Genomic DNA, 21,310 nt, shown 5'->3' with positions numbered 1-21,310 from the left:
CACAGCTAGTGTAATATACCACTTCACAGCTAGTGTAATATACCATGTCACATCTAGTGTAATATACCATGTCACAGCTAGTGTAATATACCACGTCACAGCTAGTGTAATATACCACGTCACAGCTAGTGTAATATACCACGTCACAGCTACTGTAATATACCACTTCACAGCTAGTGTAATATACCACTTCACAGCTAGTGTAATATACCACGTCACAGCTAGTGTAATATACCACGTCACAGCTAGTGTAATATACCACGTCACAGCTAGTGTATATATACCACGTCACAGCTAGTGTAATATACCACGTCACAGCTAGTGTAATATACCACGTCACATCTAGTGTAATATACCACGTCACAGCTAGTGTAATATACCACCTCACAGCTAGTGTAATATATCATGTCACATCTAGTGTAATATACCACGTCACAGCTAGTGTAATATACCACCTCACAGCTAGTGTAATATATACCACGTCACAGCTAGTGTAATATACCACATCACAGCTAGTGTAATATACCACATCACAGCTAGTGTAATATACCATGTCACATCTAGTGTAATATACCATGTCACAGCTAGTGTAATATACCATGTCACATCTAGTGTAATATACCGTGTCACAGCTAGTGTAATATACCATGTCACATCTAGTGTAATATACCATGTCACAGCTAGTGTAATATACCACCTCACAGCTAGTGTAATATACCACCTCACAGCTAGTGTAATATACCATGTCCCAGCTAGTGTAATATACCACGTCACAGCTAGTGAAATATACCACGTCACAGCTAGTGTAATATACCATGTCACAGCTAGTGTAATATACCATGTCACAGCTAGTGTGATATACCATGTCACAGCTAGTGTAATATACCATGTCACAGCTAGTGTGATATACCATGTCACAGCTAGTGTAATATACGTCACAGCTAGTGTAATATACCATGTCACAGCTAGTGTAATATACCACGTCACAACTAGTGTAATATACCACATCACAGCTAGTGTAATATACCACATCACAGCTAGTGTAATATACCACGTCACAGCTAGTGTATATATACCACATCACAGCTAGTGTATATATACCACATCACAGCTAGTGTAATATACCATGTCACAGCTAGTGTAATATATCACATCACAGCTAGTGTCTATATACCGTGTCACAGCTAGTGTAATATATACCACGTCACAGCTAGTGTAATATACCACGTCACATCTAGTGTAATATACCACGTCACAGCTAGTGTGATATACCATGTCACAGCTAGTGTAATATACCATGTCACAGCTAGTGTAATATACCACGTCACAGCTAGTGTGATATACCATGTCACAGCTAGTGTAATATACCACGTCACAGCTAGTGTAATATACCACGTCACAGCTAGTGTAATATACCACGTCACAGCTAGTGCAATATACCGTGTCACAGCTAGTGTAATATACCATGTCACATCTAGTGTAATATACCACGTCACAGCTAGTGTATTATACCATGTCACATCTAGTGTAATATACCACGTCACTGCTAGTGTAATACACCATGTCACAGCTAGTGTAACATACGTCACATCTAGTGTAATATACCACGTCACAGCTAGTGTAATATACCACGTCACAGCTAGTGTATATATACCATGTCACAGCTAGTGTAATATACTATGGAGTGATTTTCCTTGGCTCCACAAGTAATACATCAATTGTAAGGTTATGATAAGGACAATGATGTTACATCATGAAAAGTATAAATTGCTGTCTCCGTGTTATTTTGTCATTTACATTTTTACCTTTTGATTTAATGTTTTCTGATTTTATGATAGCATCTTAAAGCTAACTTTTCATGTCATAATGAAATTTTATGAAGCACATCTCAAAGTTTTTATTTTTGCTTTCCAAGGGTTGCAAAACTAAAATCTTTTGAAGACTTGTTTCATAAAATCTCATGATATTAATTAAGATCCATACCCCGGTAATCTATATAATTATAAGCCTATAAGTATTGAAGTACACCTGTGTTACAGCACATATCAGTACAGACCTGTATTACAGCACATATCAGTACAGACCTGTATTACAGCACATATCAGTACAGACCTGTATTACAGCACATATCTGTACAGACCTGTATTACAGCATATATCTGTACAGACCTGTATTACAGCACATATCTGTACAGACCTGTATTACAGCATATATCTGTACAGACCTGTATTACAGCACATATCTGTACAGACCTGTGTTACAGCACATATCTGTACAGACCTGTATTACAGCACATATCTGTACAGACCTGTGTTACAGCACATATCTGTACAGACCTGTATTACAGCACATATCTGTACAGTCCTGTATTACAGCACATATCTGTACAGACCTGTGTTACAGCACATATCTGTACAGACCTGTATTACAGCACATATCTGTACAGTCCTGTATTACAGCACATATCTGTACAGACCTGTATTACAGCACATATCAGTACAGACCTGTATTACAGCATATATCTGTACAGTCCTGTATTACAGCACATATCTGTACAGACCTGTATTACAGCACATATCTGTATAGACCTGTATTACAGCACATATCTGTACAGACCTGTATTACAGCACATATCTGTACAGACCTGTATTACAGCACATATCTGTCCTGACCTGTATTACAGCACATATCTGTCCTGACCTGTATTACAGCATATATCTGTACAGACCTGTATTACAGCACATATCTGTACAGAGTATGGTTACTTACGGTGTTTGATGTTGAGGCTTTTCAGGCAACGCTGAAGAAGTTTACGTGCATCGTCTACACGTTCGTGTTTATAGTAGAACATCATGAAACTGATCCATATTTCTTTATCCTGGCTGTAACGACGCACCAACTTGTTGTGAAGATTTTCAGCTTCCTGTCAACCAAATCATCAATACAGTTAAAATGTTCAACTCTCTGTCAACCAAACCATCCATACAGTTAAGATTTTCAGCTTTCTGTCGTCCAACAAATAAAATAAATCATTCATGCTTAGATGGGATGAGAAGATAGTCTCTTATAACTCACTAATTAGGAATGGTCTATAACTTTAATCATTGATTTCATTGTTGTGTCACACTTACATCTATCTTGCCGGATTTGACATAAATGTTGATCATCTGAGTGTAGATCTTGGATGGCTCGTTCTGAGCAATTGCTCTCTCCAGCACCTTATGGAGCAAATCTGAGCTACCATACATGTTCTCCAAGTTCAGATAGGCTACCCAAACATTCTGCTTCTCCTGCTCCTCCCTGTGTACAGTACAATCTTTTTAGTGAGGATTAAACATACTTGTTTACAGTACATTTAGAATGTAAAATTAAAATAATGTGTGTTCATCACAACATAAATGGTTAAATGAAAATACCTTTGTTTAGCACAAAATTGTTGAGGTTCTGAAATACCCATGCCCCAATTTCATCAACAATCCTTGATTTAAGATTCTCCATAGGAGACCATTACAGAATCTAAGGAAAGCTCCTTTACTAAGAGTTTTTTCCCTAAAACCAAAAATGATTTGTTGAGGGAATCAGGGGATTTCCTTTATAATTAAGGGAGTTGCTTATTAGTTTAGAGATTTCTGGGGGTTCTTTTATAAATTAAATAGATAAGGGATGGAGCATCAACACAAAGGATTCCGTAAACTTGTAGGTTTTATTGTGTTTACATGTTTCGGATGGCTAGGCCAACCGTCATCAGAACAATTTTACATTGGTAAAAGGATAGCTAAGGTGCAAATTACGGTTCAACAATCAGATTGTTACATTGTCACGTGATTAAACAATGGTATAATAAAGTGCCGGGAAAAGGCAAAGTAACTTATGATGGACATAATAAATTAAGGAATAATTAATGAAACTGTGGCCATATACCATGACACTTTAATTGCAAATATGCCTCTCCTCACAAATACATCTACCACTAGCAAATAAGCTGGTACAGATTCAGCTGAGAATGTTAATACTACCAAGCATTTAAAATTTTCATTTGTGCTAGTTGAGTACTTACCTAAAGGAGATGGTTTTGAGAGCACGCTCAGCCACAGCACGTGCCTTGTCGATCTCTGCAGTCTGTAAGTGGAAAGCCATATACTGGAGCCAGACCAGCGAACTATCTGGGGACGTCAGTACTAGACGGTCAAATTCATCCACTGTTGCCGGCTGATTATCTCCCTCAAGCTGACGCCTCTCAAACTGAAACACAAGTTTTGTTTTAATTGAAGAGATGCACATATATGGCTTCTTTATTGAAAAGCCTAGAGAGATAAGAGGCCCATGGGTATTAACGGTCATCTGACAAAGACTTACAGCAGGAACATGTCCGCCTTCCCAAGGGATCAAACCAGCTTATTTATACATATAATGATTGCCCTCCCTCTGATGTTTCAGACCAAATTGAATGTAATCCGTTAAGACTTTAAGGAGGAATAGCATTTTAAAGTAAAATTTCAGCCAAGTTGGGGCCCTTCAGGTCAGATGACCTAATAAAATATTATACATTGTTATTTATATATTGAGGATCAATACATTTTTTTCTCATAGAGTTAATAACTCACTTCAATAGCTTCCTGAAAATAAAACTAGTGATAAAATGTCCCTTAACAAGAATATCTTCCTAGAACAAGCTTCAATTAATCAAATATTAATCATTTACTTTGGTCAAACTTTGAGTATCCTAGAATTAGTTAAATTTACATAATTCATTTACCTCATCTAGTTTCTTTTCTTCTTCTTTCTTCTCGGCTCGTATTTCAGCTTTTGTTTTCTTTGTTGATCTCTGAAATGACCAAATAATTTTCAACAATCAGGAATGTTTCTGATGTATTAGAATCAATATCATGTATTTGTGTCATAATCTGAGGCATTTGACCATGAATGGATGTCTAAAATCCTAGAAAGGGACATAAGTACTGGTAAAGGTTATAATGTGGTACCAGTGGACACAGGTCAATAACTAGGACACATGTGACACCTGACCATAGGTCAATATCTAGTCTGGATCAACAGTCACTGACCACTAATCAGACATTTGGAAATTGTCTGTGAACTTGGAACATTTATAGGACACACACAGACACTTTACCCTATCTTCCTCATCGCTGTCATCCTCATCGCTGTCTGACGGAGTTGGGAGAGAATCCCTCGCAAGGTCTGCATCCCAAGATAACCCCGCTGCTACGGAGAGGCGTGGCATTTTACTGATCTCACAGGCAGGAGGAGTGGCTAAGATCTGTCAATCATATAAATCATATCATTCTCCCACATAGAAATACAACTCTCAAGTAAACAGTGAAAAAATATTTAATATCAGGTCTGATGCAATGATTAAAAGTTAATTGAAATGTTTTATATCTCCATCATACCCAAGTTATTTTAAATGTTCTGTAAATATGATACATATTCTTTACATTGAACTGACCACACCTGAATTAGGGGTAGGAGGGTGAATATCGCAGAAGTTAAAACATGGATACCTTCTCTTCATTTTCTGTAGGATTGTTGATAGCTTTTGTTTTTTTCTTCGCAACATTTTTCTCTTTCTTTCCCTTGACTTTCTTTGCTTCTGTTTCTTCCTCCGAGTCCTGTGATGAGTTCCCTCCCTTTGCACTGCTTGTGTCTGTTTCAGAAAGTTTTCGCTTGCGGGCTTTGACATCTGTTTTGGCTGACTCTTTATTTGAACCAGAAGACCCTGTCCTCATGTCAGGTGGGACAAGGTCTGTTACACCAGTACGACTTTCCCTCAGAGTCAGCGACACTGTTTCCTCCACACTGAACATCAAAACAAATCTATGTATTAAGTTTCTCTACACCATCCACATTACACCATCAATATTAGAAATAGAAGTGTCTTAAGGAGGTCAAGAATTAAATAAGAAAGCAAAGTTAGTTTGAAAAGTGGAACATACACTAAATTTGTTTTAAAAATGTAAACTTTATTTATTTTACAACAATTGCTAAACAAGTTACATGAATTTATATATCTCTTGTTGGCCCAGATGGAAGCCTGTGAGGGGACTAACTGTGGGAGATAAACTGATTACCTGGAGAAAACCCACACGGTCTGATCAGGGAATCGAACCCCGGCCATCTTGGTGAAATGCAAGTGTGTTACCACTGTGCCACCAGACCACCCATAAGCTATCAACTTATTATTAATCACTCTTGTTAGTCCAGATGAAAGTACATGAGAGGTCTTAGTTTGGGAGGAAACCGACCCAGAGAAAATCCATGTAGTCCGATCAGGGAATCGAACCCCGGCTGGCCTTGGTGAAAGGCAAGTGTTTTACTACTGTGCCACCAGACCACCCATAATCTAGTACATGTAAGGAATACTGACCACAGGTCAATATATAGCCAGGATACGTGTGAGACACCTTAGCCATGGGACATTAATGACATATCAAATGAATTACAGATTATGGATTCAGAAGTAGAAATATTTTTGTATATAAGGTTTTTTCAATGAAATATTTAAAATCCCCGTTGACCCATATCTTTATAATTATTGAAATTCAAAAAAATATCTAAAGTACACATTGGCAATTAGCTTAATATCGGAAATGATCAAATCAATCACTCAATTCAAAAAAATATCTTGGCTTCTATAAATCAAGGATAATGATTACAGTTATGGGTTAGACCTTTCAGAAATCCTAGAAATACTAGATATAATCACTTGGAGAAAGTGAAAACTGGCTCAGAAAGACATGAGTGTAGCATTTAAACTCAAGGACAATAGATTTGACTATTCAGTAAAAACAGAGGAACTTTTCAGAGTAAAATTCCTTTTTACAGGAATTCTATCTGTAGGTAGTAAATAAAACACATACCTGAGGACTCGTGCAGTGACCACCCGTCCCTTGTAGAACACTGCCCCACGGGATTTTACTTGGTAGTCGGACAGTTCTTCTCTACTGACTGTTCCATGAACTCCATTTCCTATGCTGAAGAAACAGGGAAAATAACACATCAGAATATTGATCACTGAACCAAGTTAATCAGATACCAATAAATGAATACCAAACTTAGTAATGATGTATCAAGAACTACAGAATTTACGTGGCAAAAAGCATGCTGGGTACTGCTAAAGAAATACCTGTCCCATGCTGGCCCCCTCTAAAATTAGTAACAGTGACCTAGACCCAGAAACCCTGAAACTTGAACTTGATCTGAAGTTACTTATACTGAAGTTACATATCTTCCACCAACCTTGAAGCATGACTGAGTGTGGAAAACTGAGTGGACAGATATGGACGGATAGTAAAGTATTGTCACTTGACATTTAAAGAGTGACTTGCAGGGTGTAGTGTTTTGTATGTGATTTTGTGGGGTGCAACACACAATTTTTTATTTGAAATGATTTCACATTTTATTTCCGTTCATTCCGTCGCTAAAAAAGCACATGCGCAGAGAGGTTTAATGATGCATTATGGTAAAAAACAACAAATTTACATTAAATTTTGTCTCCTGTAGGCACAAAGATATTTGTACAGAATGAATCGTTAACTTCACCCCACAAGTATATCTGAGTGAGTGAGGACGGACAGACAGAAGGATGTACAGAGTGGAAACCTATAGTTCCCTCTGGTTTGATCAGTAGGGGACTAATAAGGGAATGGACAGTCTGATAGAGAGGACAATCTAACAAACTACTCACCACACCGTAAGGAGACCTTTGTTGAAGCCTATTATATAGCCACGGACAACCTGATCTTTGGAGACAGAATCAACACCGTTTATTTCTGGGTCCTGGATCTTGCTAGACTTCTTCGTTTTCCTAAGTAATATAACAACAAAACCCTATTTATATTTTGAAGTAATTTAAGATATTAATAATATGCAATAAGCAGTAAAATCATCGTAAAACATTTTCTTCAGATTAAGTACTGAAGGTATGTACAGGAATAGATTAGACTATTGTATACCATGTACAGGTAAGTAACAGTTACAATGCAATTATAGATTTAACTATAAAATGTCAGGATTTATCAAAAAACAACATAGCTTGCCCAGTGAGATGAATTTGGAATTATTTTTCAGAAAGTAGGTCAAAGTTCACAGAAAGGTCTTGTTACATGCATGTCAAATATAAAAGCCCCATCTCATACAGTTAACATACTTTGGATAAGGTTAAAGTTTATCAAAAGTAGGTCAAAGGTCATGATCAAGGTCAGCAGATCAAGAAAAGTAGAACCAATGGAAAGGTCTTTCAGAAGGAACACACACTTTGAAACACCTAGGCTGTATCCTCATTAATATTGATACAATACTGTTTTATACTAATTTTAACCTCTGTCTACAGACTTTGTCGATAGATTCCCCTGGACTTTGTCCCGGTCAGCTAAAAAAAACTTGGCAATAGCTACATTGACAGAGTACCCATGATTATAAAATTAAGTTCGGTTTGAAATTACTTTTTACAGCAGCTACTTATTCAAGAGTTTATATCTAATAGCTTGTAAATGTAATATACAGTTCAAGGTAGTTTACGTTCAAGGCTATTGAAAGTGATTAAAACAAGCAGATTTAAAACTCTGTCAAAGTGGAGATATTTTGTTTAAACTTTCCTCAAAATGGGGATGCTTGTACACTTTAAAATCTTAGGATAGACTTCTGATACAGTGATAGTACTCCATCATACATAACGATGTACATTCTAAAATCTTAGGATAAACTTCTGATACAGTGATAGTACTCCATCATACATAACGATGTACATTCTAAAATCTTAGGACAAACTTCTCATAGAGTGACAGTACTCCATCATACATAAAGATGTACATTCTAAAATCTTAGGACAAACTGATAAACTTCTGATATAGTGACAGTACTCAATCATAAATAAAGATGTCACCTACTTAAGTCTTGACTGTCGGAGTGACACCCCACACAGTTTAATCTGTTTATCTACAGACAAGATACGACAGTCCATGATCTGGCCATGTTTAAAACTGCGGAGAGGGTTGTCTGTGTATGTGTCAGACAGGTCAGTACAGGAAGCCATGCCCTTGTATCCCATTGACAGGGCAAGCTGAAGCTCCAAGGCAAAAGTAGTAGTAAGCACACACCCTCGTACTATCTGGCCTACTTCTATCTCTCCTTTGTCTGTAAAAAAAAAGATAATTATGATTTTTTTAAAAACAAACTTTCATTGAAAAATGGCATCCTTTCAGTTATCAAGTTATCTTTGAGCTTTATTTATTAATCTAAATTAAAATTCCTACATACAATTTGGCACAGACAATTGAAATGCTCTCCTGTGATACACTTTATCTATAAGTTATTTTTGCAAGATTGTATATGAAAGTCTAACCTATATCCCTTTCAATGGCTGATAAATAAAATGAATTAATATTTACTTAAATAATTTGTACTGTTTTTGACATTGAATTGAGTCTCGTTAAAAAGATTCCATTTTTAATTATTTTGAGATTGTTATAGCTATGAATACCAATTAATATCATTAAATCACAGAAATGGCCATGGTACTTTCAATATACGATATTGTTAAAAGTTTATCAATTTTTGATATTTCATTTCCACAAATCCAGATTTTTCTATTCAGCTTCCTACCACTATATATGACCACCTTCACTAACTTCCTACCAAGTTTAGCTAAAATCTGGCTCTGGTGAAGTAGTTTTTTAGGTAAAATGGACAGACAACCTGTAACCTACCTGTGATGGAGAGAAACAACCTGTAACCTACCTGTGATGGACAGACAACCTGTAACCTACCTGTGATGGACAGACAACCTGTAACCTACCTGTGATGGACAGACAACCTGTAACCTACCTGTGATGGACAGACAACCTGTAACCTACCTGTGATGGACAGACAACCTGTAACCTACCTGTGATGGACAGACCTGTAACCTACCTGTGATGGAGAGACAACCTGTAACCTACCTGTGATGGACAGACAACCTGTAACCTACCTGTGATGGACAGACAACCTGTAACCTACCTGAGATGGACAGACAACCTGTAACCTACCTGAGATGGAGAGACAACCTGTAACCTACCTGTGATGGACAGACAACTTGTAACCTACCTGTGATGGACAGACAACCTGTAACCTACCTGTGATGGAGAGAAACAACCTGTAACCTACCTGTGATGGACAAACAACCTGTAACCTACCTGTGATGGACAGACAACCTGTAACCTACCTGTGATGGACAGACAACCTGTAACCTACCTGAGATGGACAGACAACCTGTAACCTACCTGTGATGGACAGACAACCTGTAACCTACCTGTGATGGACAGACAACCTGTAACCTACCTGTGATGGACAGACAACCTGTAACCTACCTGTGATGGACAGACAACCTGTAACCTACCTGTGATGGACAGACAACCGGTAACCTACCTGTGATGGAGAGAAACAACCTGTAACCTACCTGTGATGGACAGACAACCTGTAACCTACCTGTGATGGACAGACAACCTGTAACCTACCTGTGATGGACAAACAACCTGTAACCTACCTGTGATGGACAGACAACCTGTAACCTACCTGTGATGGAGAGACAACCTGTAACCTACCTGTGATAGAGAGACAACCTGTAACCTACCTGTGATGGACAGACAACCGGTAACCTACCTGTGATGGACAGACAACCTGTAACCTACCTGTGATGGACAGACAACCTGTAACCTACCTGTGATGGACAGACAACCTGTAACCTACATGTGATGGAGAGACTACCTGTAACCTACCTGTGATGGACAGACAACCTGTAACCTACCTGTGATGGAGAGACAACCTGTAACCTAACTGTGATGGACAGACAACCTGTAACCTACCTGTGATGGACAGACAACCTGTAACCTACCTGTGATGGACAGACAACCTGTAACCTACCTGTGATGGACAGACAACCTGTAACTTACCTGTGATGGACAGACAACCTGTAACCTACCTGTGATGGACAGACAACCTGTAACCTACCTGTGATGGACAGACAACCTGTAACCTACATGTGATGGAGAGACTACCTGTAACCTAACTGTGATGGACAGACAACCTGTAACCTACCTGTGATGGAGAGAAACAACCTGTAACCTACCTGTGAAGGAGAGATCAAGTCTCTTACAGTTGTCCACCCCTATCACAGTGGCGTTGTAGCCCTGGCCACGCACGAAGTGTTTATCTGGGTCTTCAAGTACCTAATAAACAATAACATAAAATAAATAAATAAATAAATAATAAATAAACATAAAACACACACATAATGAACAGGGATAGGATGGTAGTGTCTAGATGTGTCAGACCATAACAAACACTTCAATGGTATCACAGGATTTAATTACTAAGGAATCCTGTCTTTTTTTATCATTATAAGGTCATCTCTTCAAAATAAAATTTGCATGAAAAGTTGGATAATGTAAAATTGTTTACCTTATCAGCACACACAGATTAAATTCAATCAAATATCAGATTATTGTATTGAAATTTAGTGAATTTACGATAATGAAAAAACATATTGTAAAACAGGAAACTTGATGAAAGATTTTCATTGGGTTGTTATTATTTAACAAGTACATGTATGTTATTATATGAATTATAGATTTTCGCATATTAATTAAGTAACCCAGAGGCCAGTAAATACTAGCTTCAATATACTGCTCAGTGAAAGAGAACTTTGTTTTAGCTTGATCAATTTAGTTTAAGCCTAGGAAGTAAGAGGCCTGAGTTTGATACCTAGTGAGGCATTGAAATTAATAATGGTCTCTGTTACATATATATCTATATAACACAAGCACTTGTGGATTTTTGATTCCTGGAGTTTCTGTAACTGCAGTGTACATTCTTTTTGTTGTCATTATACCATTTGATAACGGTGACTGTGTAGTCACAGAAAGGTCACAAGAACATTCATTAGCCATATATGGGTATGATTTATATATACAAAAATTTAAAATATACAAAAAAATTCAAATTGTGCAATTCTCATTCAGTTCAATATTTTAAGTTAGAAAGGCATAAAATAGAATTTCCACAGAAATATCTCCAATTACAACAACAATTCTTATGGTCTACTTTTCTCAATGTTAATTCCATTTCAAACTTTTTTTCAGAAATGAATTCTGTTAAGATAAGAATAGGACAAGAGATGAAAGAGAAGATCATGAAATCACTTACTGTGAGGTCATCAGACAGGTTTACTAGGCTGACCTGGCCTTGGACAGTAGAGCTCACGCTAACATTCAGGATACCTTTGTGGTACTGAAGCATCAAACAGACACAGACTGACACTCACTTAATCATTAAATATACAGTATATATCCTATCTTAAATGAGATTTCATTTCATATTATAGATTTTATGAAACAAGTCTAATTATCAAGAAGTTTCCAATTTTGCGAGCCTTGGCGATTCCAACCTGTCAACAGGTTTTTATTGAAACGTTTATTGAAATGAGGATTTTTCACTGAGTTGACCTACAGGTGATAAGTTAAGCGTAGTAGTAGTGTAATAAGCCATGGGCATCCAACGATGGGTGTAGGACAGACAAACAATGATGTCATACCATCGAATTACCTTCAATGCACTTTGTGTGTATTTGCTAATTTGAAAAAATTTGAAATTTAATAAATTTACTTAATTTGAAATGTTAAGTCCTTGATCAGTTTACATGTCATTCAGCAGCAAATAAAACATATATAACTATTTATTCTTAAAAATTTAAAATTTCAAGTTTTTGAATTAAAATATTTACAGACACATCTTGTAATTTGGGCAGCCATATTAGTCGAAACAAATATCCCTGACAACCAATCAGAATTGGTTTTTAAAGCCTGTGATTATGGTCAGTTTTAGCAGACTAAGGGTACCTTTGGAAGGTAAATAATATGCAACTTACATTCTGAACAAAGGCCTGAACACGATCCCCTATAGTATAGGTATGTTCCTTCTCAACCGTGGAGTCAACATCCTCCTTCTTCAGCTTACTGTCACAGTGAAGTGTTGAATTGGAGTAAATACACAAGAATTGTACTACATCACTTTAAAACATTTTGAAATCATATTGGACAGAAGATAAGAATAATGTTTATAGAAATATTTCATCTCTCATGAAAAATTATGTTCATCACTGAATGGCAGAAAAGATATTTTTAAAAGTGACCATTCATGACCTTGAAATGTGACCCTGTCTGAGAATTTGATGGAATGAATGATACTGAGAAGTGTCATCAAAAGTTGCTTGGCATTTCCTACTGAAAGTTGTAGATTTTATATAAGCTTGTAGTAGTAGTAGTAATTACATGATTGTATAGTTACATATACATTGTACATTGTATTCCTAATGCATGACCTACAAAATTAACTTGGCTTGGAAACTTTAAGCAACAAAACATTTCAAACCAGTTAAAGATAAATCAAAACCATAATATTACATTTAAAGGTATTTTTTCCAGAATGCTACAAGCAAATGATTTTTTAGAAGACATCTATTAATAGTAACAAGGACTTACAATTGAACAAGATTTTTCTTTTGAATTCATGCAATGACATGCAGACAATAGTACATGTATTTACCTGGGTTTGACTGAGCACTCCAACAGGGCATATTTACGGTTAGGATGACTGATTGGCAGGTAACTGTCACAAAATAAATACAAAACGTGAACTTGAACTCAAACCACACCCACATATAAAAAAACATCTTTAAACATTTTTCATTCACACTGTAACAGTGTGTAAAATTATTATCATAAGTTTATATTGATGTTATCATATTTGCTGTTTAAGTGATGTAAGTATGCCATGAATTTTACCATATACATGTATGCTGTGCATGCGGACTTGTCTACCTGTAGGTTACCTGTCTTACATATGTTATGTGTTCTTATGTTAATCTGGTGTTGCATGTTGGGTAATTGTTGGAATGTTTGCTTATATGGTCATGTCCAATATTATCTTGTTTTTAGTGTTGGTAGTCAGTTTGTTTCAAGAAATGCTGAACGACCTTGCCTCAGTGTGTTTTAATAACATTTTATCTGAACTAAATAAATGAAAATTTTATTGATGCTGACATATTGGTTACAAAGTCAATTTATACATGACTTAGCAAACAACATGACCTATGGACAGAGGTAACATGACCTGTGGACAGAGGTAACATGACCTGTGGACAGAGGTAACATGACCAGTGGACAGAGGTAACATGACCAGTGGACAGAGGTAACATGACCTGTGGACAGAGGTAACATGACCAGTGGACAGAGGTAACATGACCTGTGGACAGAGGTAACATGACCTGTGGACAGAGGTAACATGACCTGTGGATAGAGGTAACATGACCTGTGGACAGAGGTAACATGATCTGTGGACAGAGGTCATGAGACTGATACATGGCACAGTTATCATAAATAAGACTGTAAAAAATCAAATTGACAAAAATTTACCATTACATTGGCAGATCCTAGGTCAGATAACCTTGACCTTTTTGACTGTACCAATAGTCTGTTACCTGTACATTGGCAGATCCTAGGTCAGATAACCTTGACCTTTGTGACTGTATCAATAGTCTGTTACCTGTACATTGGTAGATCCTAGGTCAGATGAATACCTTGACCTTTCTGACCATAACAATAGTCTGTTACCTATAAGTTTTTCCTTCCCTGAATCCAACGACCTTGACCCTGATTTCTTCTCCCGGCTGAAGGTCATTCAATGGCATCTCCCCCTGTCAAAACGAAATCCGTGCAAATCACAAGAAAATATTCAAAATTTTATGCTGAAAAAAATCAAAAAGAATTGTTTAAACAATTTCCTGTGGAAGAATATAACTAAACCTAGAACTGTAATCGTTTGGTTGAAAATAATATACAGCCAACCTTATTTATCTCCAAGTTGAAATTCTGTTCTGACTGTCACAGTAAAAAAAAATATATTGAATGTACTTTGTTACCTTGAATACTGGAGATTTCTCAAAGTTTGTTCATGACTCCTTCAACTTCGAGATAACGAGGTTCAAACGTACCTCCCACTACACTAATTGAAGCCTCTATCCCTCCCCACCAATCAAAATAGAGCAACTAGCTATACCCTGTACCCCAATAAAAGCTGCCACAATTTAAATCGTTTACAGTAACTATGAAGAGTCATATTGAGTGATGAGAATTTCTTATTATAAACATAGAATGGTTTGGAAGAATTACTCTTGACATGATGTCTACATGTATGTGAATTAGAATTAATTAAGATACCATGGTGAGGATTTTGCAAGGAGTGCAAGTGGAGAGTAACTGAGTACAGAGAGTTTACTTCAATCTAAAGTTTCATGATAAAACTCTGATAAAATCCATATATTGACATCTACAGCCAAGATTCTGTCCACAGACAGATGTTTGTGCCCTCTCTAAATTTGTTATTGGAAAATATATTTAAGTAAAGAAATTTATTTCATTTAATAATGATTGAAAAACAAGTTACTTCAACTTATATTAATCACTCTTGTTGGCATGAATGGAAGCATGCGAGAGGTCTTACTGTGGAAGTACTCTACTTGTAGAAACCTGAACGCAGGTGCTGGGGTAGGTGGCCCCCATCTTGTAGTTGAATGTGAGTGTGTTAATTATCAATGTGCCACATCATCACCCAGTGTTATACCAGTAGAATTGTTAAACAGAATGTCTGCTACCACTCAGTAACATTTACAATACTTACATTGTCGATGGTGTCTGTGACTTCAGAGATGTGTACCCGTCCATGTGCTTCACCCACAACAATGTTTATCTGTAGTGGGTACACTGTTTTCACACTGGAATACAAATTACAGAACTGTTGTACATGATAGAAGAGGCCTATGGGGCTTAGAGACCACCTGAGTCATGAAATCCATGCTGATAGTTAATGGTTTTGATTTTAAATTAAGAATTTAACACATCTGACCAGTGTGACCTTGAAGATAGGTCAAGGTCATTCAATTGAACAAACTTTTCAGTCTGTTATCAAAGCGTGCCATTGTCATATCATTATCCTGGGCCTCTTGGTTATTAATAAGTTGTTTTAAAGACTTTAACACATTTGACCTCTGTGACCTTGAAAGTACATGAAAGTAATTCATTTTAACATCTTTGGTATCCCTTCATACCAGCATGGAACAGGTCCAATACCGTGGCTATGGGCCTCTTGATTATTAAGAAGTTCTTTAAAGATTCTACCTTATCTGACCCATGAGACCTTGAAAGTAGGTCAAGGTCATTGATTTGAATGAAATTTGTAGCCTTTCATCTGATATTTGTAGCCTTTCATCCCCGGAATGCTATTGGTCCAATATCATGAGCTTGGGCCTCTTAGTTATTGAATAGTTTTTTAAAGATTTTAATATATTTAAATTTGACCCCTGTGGCATTGAAAGTAAGTTAAGATTATTCATTTGAATAGAATTTGTAAACCTTCATCTTAGCCTGCTACTGGCCTTATATTGCCCTAGACTTCTGGGTTATTGAGAAGATGTCATTTAAAGTTTTTAACACATTTGACCACTGTGAACTCAAAAAGTGTTGAGTTTATAATAGGGTATTGTAATGTTTCTGAATCAGTGTATCACAGGGTATTGTAATGTTTCTGAATCAGTGTATCACAGGGTATTGTGATGTATTTCTGAATCAGTGTATCACAGTGTATCACTGCCAGTGGATTTCAGATTACACTATAATCTAGTTACTTTGTTTTAAATGAAAATGCTGGTGTCTGTGACTTCATCGTGTCTTCAGCCATAACTGGTCACATAGTAACGTCCTGTAACCTACCTGGCCTGGTGATATAGTAACGTCCTGTAACCTACCTGGCCTAGTCATATAGTAACGTCCTGTAACCTACCTAACCTGGTCATATAGTAATGTCCTGTAACCTACCTAACCTGGTCATATAGTAACGTCCTGTAACCTACCTAGCCTGGTCATATAGTAACGTCTTGTAACCTACCTGGCCTGGTCATATAGTAACGTCCTGTAACCTACCTAACCTGGTTATATAGTAACGTCCTGTAACCTACCTGGCCTGGTCATCATATAGTAACATCCTGTAACCTACCTGGCCTGGTCATATAGTAACGTTCTGTAACCTACCTGGCCTGGTAATATAGTAACGTCCTGTAACCTACCTGGCCCAGTCATATAGTAACGTCTTGTAACCTACCTGGCCTGGTCATATAGTAACGTCCTGTAACCTACCTGGCCTGGTCATATAGTAACGTCCTGTAACCTACCTGGCCTGGTCATATCGTAACGTCCTGTAACCTTCCTGGCCTGGTCATATAGTAACGTCCTGTAACCTACCTGGCCTGGTCATATAGTAACGTCCTGTAACCTACCTGGCCTGGTCATATAGTAACGTCCTGTAACCTACCTGGCCTGGTCATATAGTAACGTCCTGTAACCTACCTGGCCTGGTCATATAGTAATGTCCTGTAACCTACCTGGCCTGGTCATATAGTAACGTCCTGTAACCTACCTAACCTGGTCATATAGTAACGTGCTGTAACCTACCTGGCCTGGTCATATAGTAACGTGCTGTAACCTACCTAACCTGGTCATATAGTAACGTGCTGTAACTTACCTGGCCTGGTCATATAGTAACGTCCTGTAACCTACCTGGCCTAGTCATATAGCAATGTCCTGTAACCTACCTGGCCTGGTCATATAGTAACGTGCTGTAACTTACCTGGCCTGGTCATATAGTAACGTCCTGTAACCTACCTGGCCTGGTCATATAGTAACGTCCTGTAACCTACCTGGCCTGGTCATCATATAGTAACATCCTGTAACCTACCTGGCCTGGTCATCATATAGTAACGTTCTGTAACCTACCTGGCCTGGTAATATAGTAACGTCCTGTAACCTACCTGGCCCAGTCATATAGTAACGTCTTGTAACCTACCTGGCCTGGTCATATAGTAACGTCCTGTAACCTACCTAACCTGGTCATATAGTAACGTTCTGTAACCTACCTGGCCTGGTCATATAGTAACGTCTTGTAACCTACCTGGCCTGGTCATAAAGTAACGTCCTGTAACCTACCTGGCCTAGTCATATAGTAACGTCCTGTAACTTAACTGGCCTGGTCATATAGTAACGTCCTGTAACCTACCTGGCCCAGTCATATAGTAATGTCCTGTAACCTACCTGGCCTGGTCATATAGTAACGTCCTGTAACCTACCTGGCCTGGTCATATAGTAACGTGCTGTAACTTACCTGGCCTGGTCATATAGTAACGTCCTGTAACCTACCTGGCCTAGTCATATAGTAACGTCCTGTAACTTAACTGGCCTGGTCATATAGTAACGTCCTGTAACCTACCTGTCCCAGTCATATAGTAATGTCCTGTAACTTACCTGGCCTGGTCATATAGTAATGTCCTGTAACCTACCTGGCCTGGTCATATAGTAACGTCCTGTAACTTACCTGGCCTGGTCATATAGTAATGTCCTGTAACCTACCTGGCCTAGTCATATAGTAACGTCCTGTAACCTACCTGGCCTGGTCACATAGTAACGTCCTGTAACTTACCTGGCCTAGTCATATAGTAACGTCCTGTAACCTACCTGGCCTAGTCATATAGTAACGTCCTGTAACCTACCTGGCCTGGTCACATAGTAACATCCTGTAACTTACCTGGCCTGGTCATCACATAGTAACGTCCTGTAACCTACCTGGCCTGGTCACATAGTAACGTGCTGTAACCTACCTGGCCTGGTCACATAGTAACGTGCTGTAACTTACCTGGCCATGACAATGTCGCCGGCCTTGTAATCATGGGGAGTCTTCACATTTCTTAACATCTCACTGTCCACTCCCTGTATCTCCAACTTCCTCTTCTCATGCAGTTCAAGTGAACACAGCACATGTGTCTTCTCTAACCTTCAGAGATAAACAATAAAACATGTAAATCAAAACCTTAATAATTTACCTCTATTAAAATTATATATACCGTATTTGACCTAATAAGGGCGAAGGGCGCGGGTAATTGACAGTGGGTGCGCCCTTATTAAGATTAGTTATTCTGAAGTTTTATGAAACAGACTATACCTTATAGCAGAATACCCAAGGTAAAATATTAAGTCATAAAAATATTCCAGATGAAGATATCTATTCATTATCATATATTAAGCTTAAACATCACTTGAATATTCCTGTAAACTTTTAAACCATGCCAGCTGATCTTTAGACCAGAGAACGTGTGTTCCACCATTTATGTTCAAATGGAACTCTTTTGTGTTCTATTTATAGACACAGGTGATTTCCCAGATCATATCAGACATCGTTTTCTTTGACCTAATAATTGATTTATAATGTCTTTTACTAGCTTTCTGTTCTGAACAAAAGTTATTTATTAACAAGAATGAAGTCTTTTACTTTATCTTCAAATAAAGATGGTAAGTTATTATTTGTATGTGTGTTCAGTTTCGGGTGCTCTTTGCACTGACATGTCATCTGTAGGAATAGACAAAATGTGGTGAAAACTTGTGTTCCAGTTACTTAATTTGCTGAAGAAAATTGAACAAATAAAGTAGCAAAACATTTCACATGAATTAATACTTTTGAACACCATTTTGACACTCAGTCAAAGATTTATTTTCTTGAAAAAAGGTAGGGGCGCCCTTATTAGGTCAAATACGGTATTATATACAAAATTTCAATATCAAATAAATATACTCATTAGTAATTTAGATGTTTAAACTGCCATTCAGATGATCAGTTACATTGTATTTATGCAATTAGATAACAAGTTCGGGTGATAAAAAGAGCTTGGATAATAGACCATCTACTGCCATGAAATGAGACTACGCACTGCCACACCATAAGGTTGTAATGTACAAGTCAGACTTACTGTTTAACAATGACAGGGTGGACCTGGCCTGGGTAGAACTGATACACCTCCAGTACATCATTCAGATGCTGTAACATAAACAAATACTCTGTGACAATCCAAACTATGAACATACACTAAGTTTTCTAATGACTTACAGTGTGGTTGAAAAACACATCAAAAATAACCCATAAAATATATCAAATATATCTCATACAAACATCTAATGACTTACAGCTGTAGTAAAACAAATATAAAAAAATATATCACACAGAAATACAGGCGTGGATCCAGGAATTTGAAAAGCAGGGGGGTCCAGTAATTTAGTGGTAATGCGAGCGCCATAGGCGCGAGCCAAATTTTTTTTTGGCGAGGAAAATTAAAAGATTATAGCAAAGTTTGGCATAGGCGTTTTTAAAGGCTATCAAAAAATTTTACTCATCCGCAAAAGAGGGGGGTCCTGACCCCCAGGACGCCCCACCCACCCCTGGATCCGCTAGTGGAAATACATACAAAATATCTCATCTAAACATCTAATGACCTGCAGTGGTAGAACAAAATATCAAAACATTTCTCATCCAAACTTCCTAATGACTTACCTTGAGAGAAAAATATCTCATCCAAACATCTTACAGTGGTAGAAAAACAATATTCAAAAATATCAAAAAATATCTCATGGTGACATTTGTTTCAACATTCTGCTGTGATAAAGAAATGTTAATAATTGTAATGATTAGTACCACACCACATCAGAAAATTAGTTTAATTGTCAAAACTTACTCTTTTGACAGGAATGTAAGCAAGAGTTCCTGCCCCTGGCCCTTTAAGTGTCCCTAACGCAAAACTCTTCTTCACCAACACAATTCTACAGTTGAGTTTCTGGTCAGCTGTGATCTGTCAGAAAAGAATAGAGACTTTTAACAACATCTTAACTACCATAGCTCTCTCAGTTTACCATGTCTCACAAAAGACATCAGTGTTTTATCAGCTGAAATGTTTGCTGATCGACAGTTTATCAGAGTAGTGGCATGTTCTTAACAGCCCATCAAAACAGAAAAGGTCATTACAGCTAATCAATAGTGAGTTAAATGAAACATGAAACAAATTTTAACAAACATGTAAAAAAAAATTGTTGGTCACTCATGTAATATATTATAAGGTAATTACGGCCAAGGTTAGTTTAAGTTGCGTGTGTGTTGAAGGTAGGAGATGCATTTGTCCAGCAATAACCCTAATGCATGGTAATAAACTCATTGCAGTCTAATGTAATTCTCAAATCCAGTTAAATGCCAATAAATTTAATTTCAAAATCTCATTTTCCTTCAATAAGCGAATCCCTTGAGTTAGGTTTAATATGTTCTGGCTCACGGGGCTAATAGGATAAGTACTGTGTTAGTGTTGTCAGATAGTGACCAAAAGCTGAAGTACTGTATC

At 37.4% G+C, this 21,310-nt stretch overlaps 1 protein-coding gene across 1 annotated transcript in view; it reads right to left on the bottom strand.

Annotated features, from left to right (window-relative positions):
- The window catches only part of LOC117339502 (protein RRP5 homolog), a 43,960-nt gene that overhangs the window by 1,646 nt on the left and 21,004 nt on the right, over positions 1–21,310 (bottom strand). Inside the window, exons 24-41 of the mRNA XM_033901139.1 lie at positions 20,657–20,770; positions 19,898–19,965; positions 18,790–18,927; positions 15,730–15,823; positions 14,664–14,746; positions 13,597–13,659; positions 12,920–13,007; positions 12,199–12,282; positions 11,123–11,222; positions 8,907–9,153; positions 7,706–7,825; positions 6,879–6,992; positions 5,523–5,817; positions 5,132–5,278; positions 4,757–4,825; positions 4,058–4,242; positions 3,132–3,300; positions 2,770–2,923 (exon numbers count right to left, since the gene is read on the bottom strand). Of these exons, the coding sequence (XP_033757030.1) occupies positions 2,770–2,923; positions 3,132–3,300; positions 4,058–4,242; positions 4,757–4,825; positions 5,132–5,278; positions 5,523–5,817; positions 6,879–6,992; positions 7,706–7,825; positions 8,907–9,153; positions 11,123–11,222; positions 12,199–12,282; positions 12,920–13,007; positions 13,597–13,659; positions 14,664–14,746; positions 15,730–15,823; positions 18,790–18,927; positions 19,898–19,965; positions 20,657–20,770 (2,332 nt within the window). The remainder of the gene's footprint in view (positions 1–2,769; positions 2,924–3,131; positions 3,301–4,057; positions 4,243–4,756; positions 4,826–5,131; positions 5,279–5,522; positions 5,818–6,878; positions 6,993–7,705; positions 7,826–8,906; positions 9,154–11,122; positions 11,223–12,198; positions 12,283–12,919; positions 13,008–13,596; positions 13,660–14,663; positions 14,747–15,729; positions 15,824–18,789; positions 18,928–19,897; positions 19,966–20,656; positions 20,771–21,310) is intronic.

The sequence above is a fragment of the Pecten maximus genome, chromosome 12 (genome assembly GCF_902652985.1).
Source record: "Pecten maximus chromosome 12, xPecMax1.1, whole genome shotgun sequence".
In the NCBI taxonomy this organism is placed as follows: domain Eukaryota; kingdom Metazoa; phylum Mollusca; class Bivalvia; order Pectinida; family Pectinidae; genus Pecten; species Pecten maximus.
The sequence above is the reverse complement of the archived record's forward strand: the minus strand, read 5'-3'. Positions and strand labels throughout refer to the sequence as shown.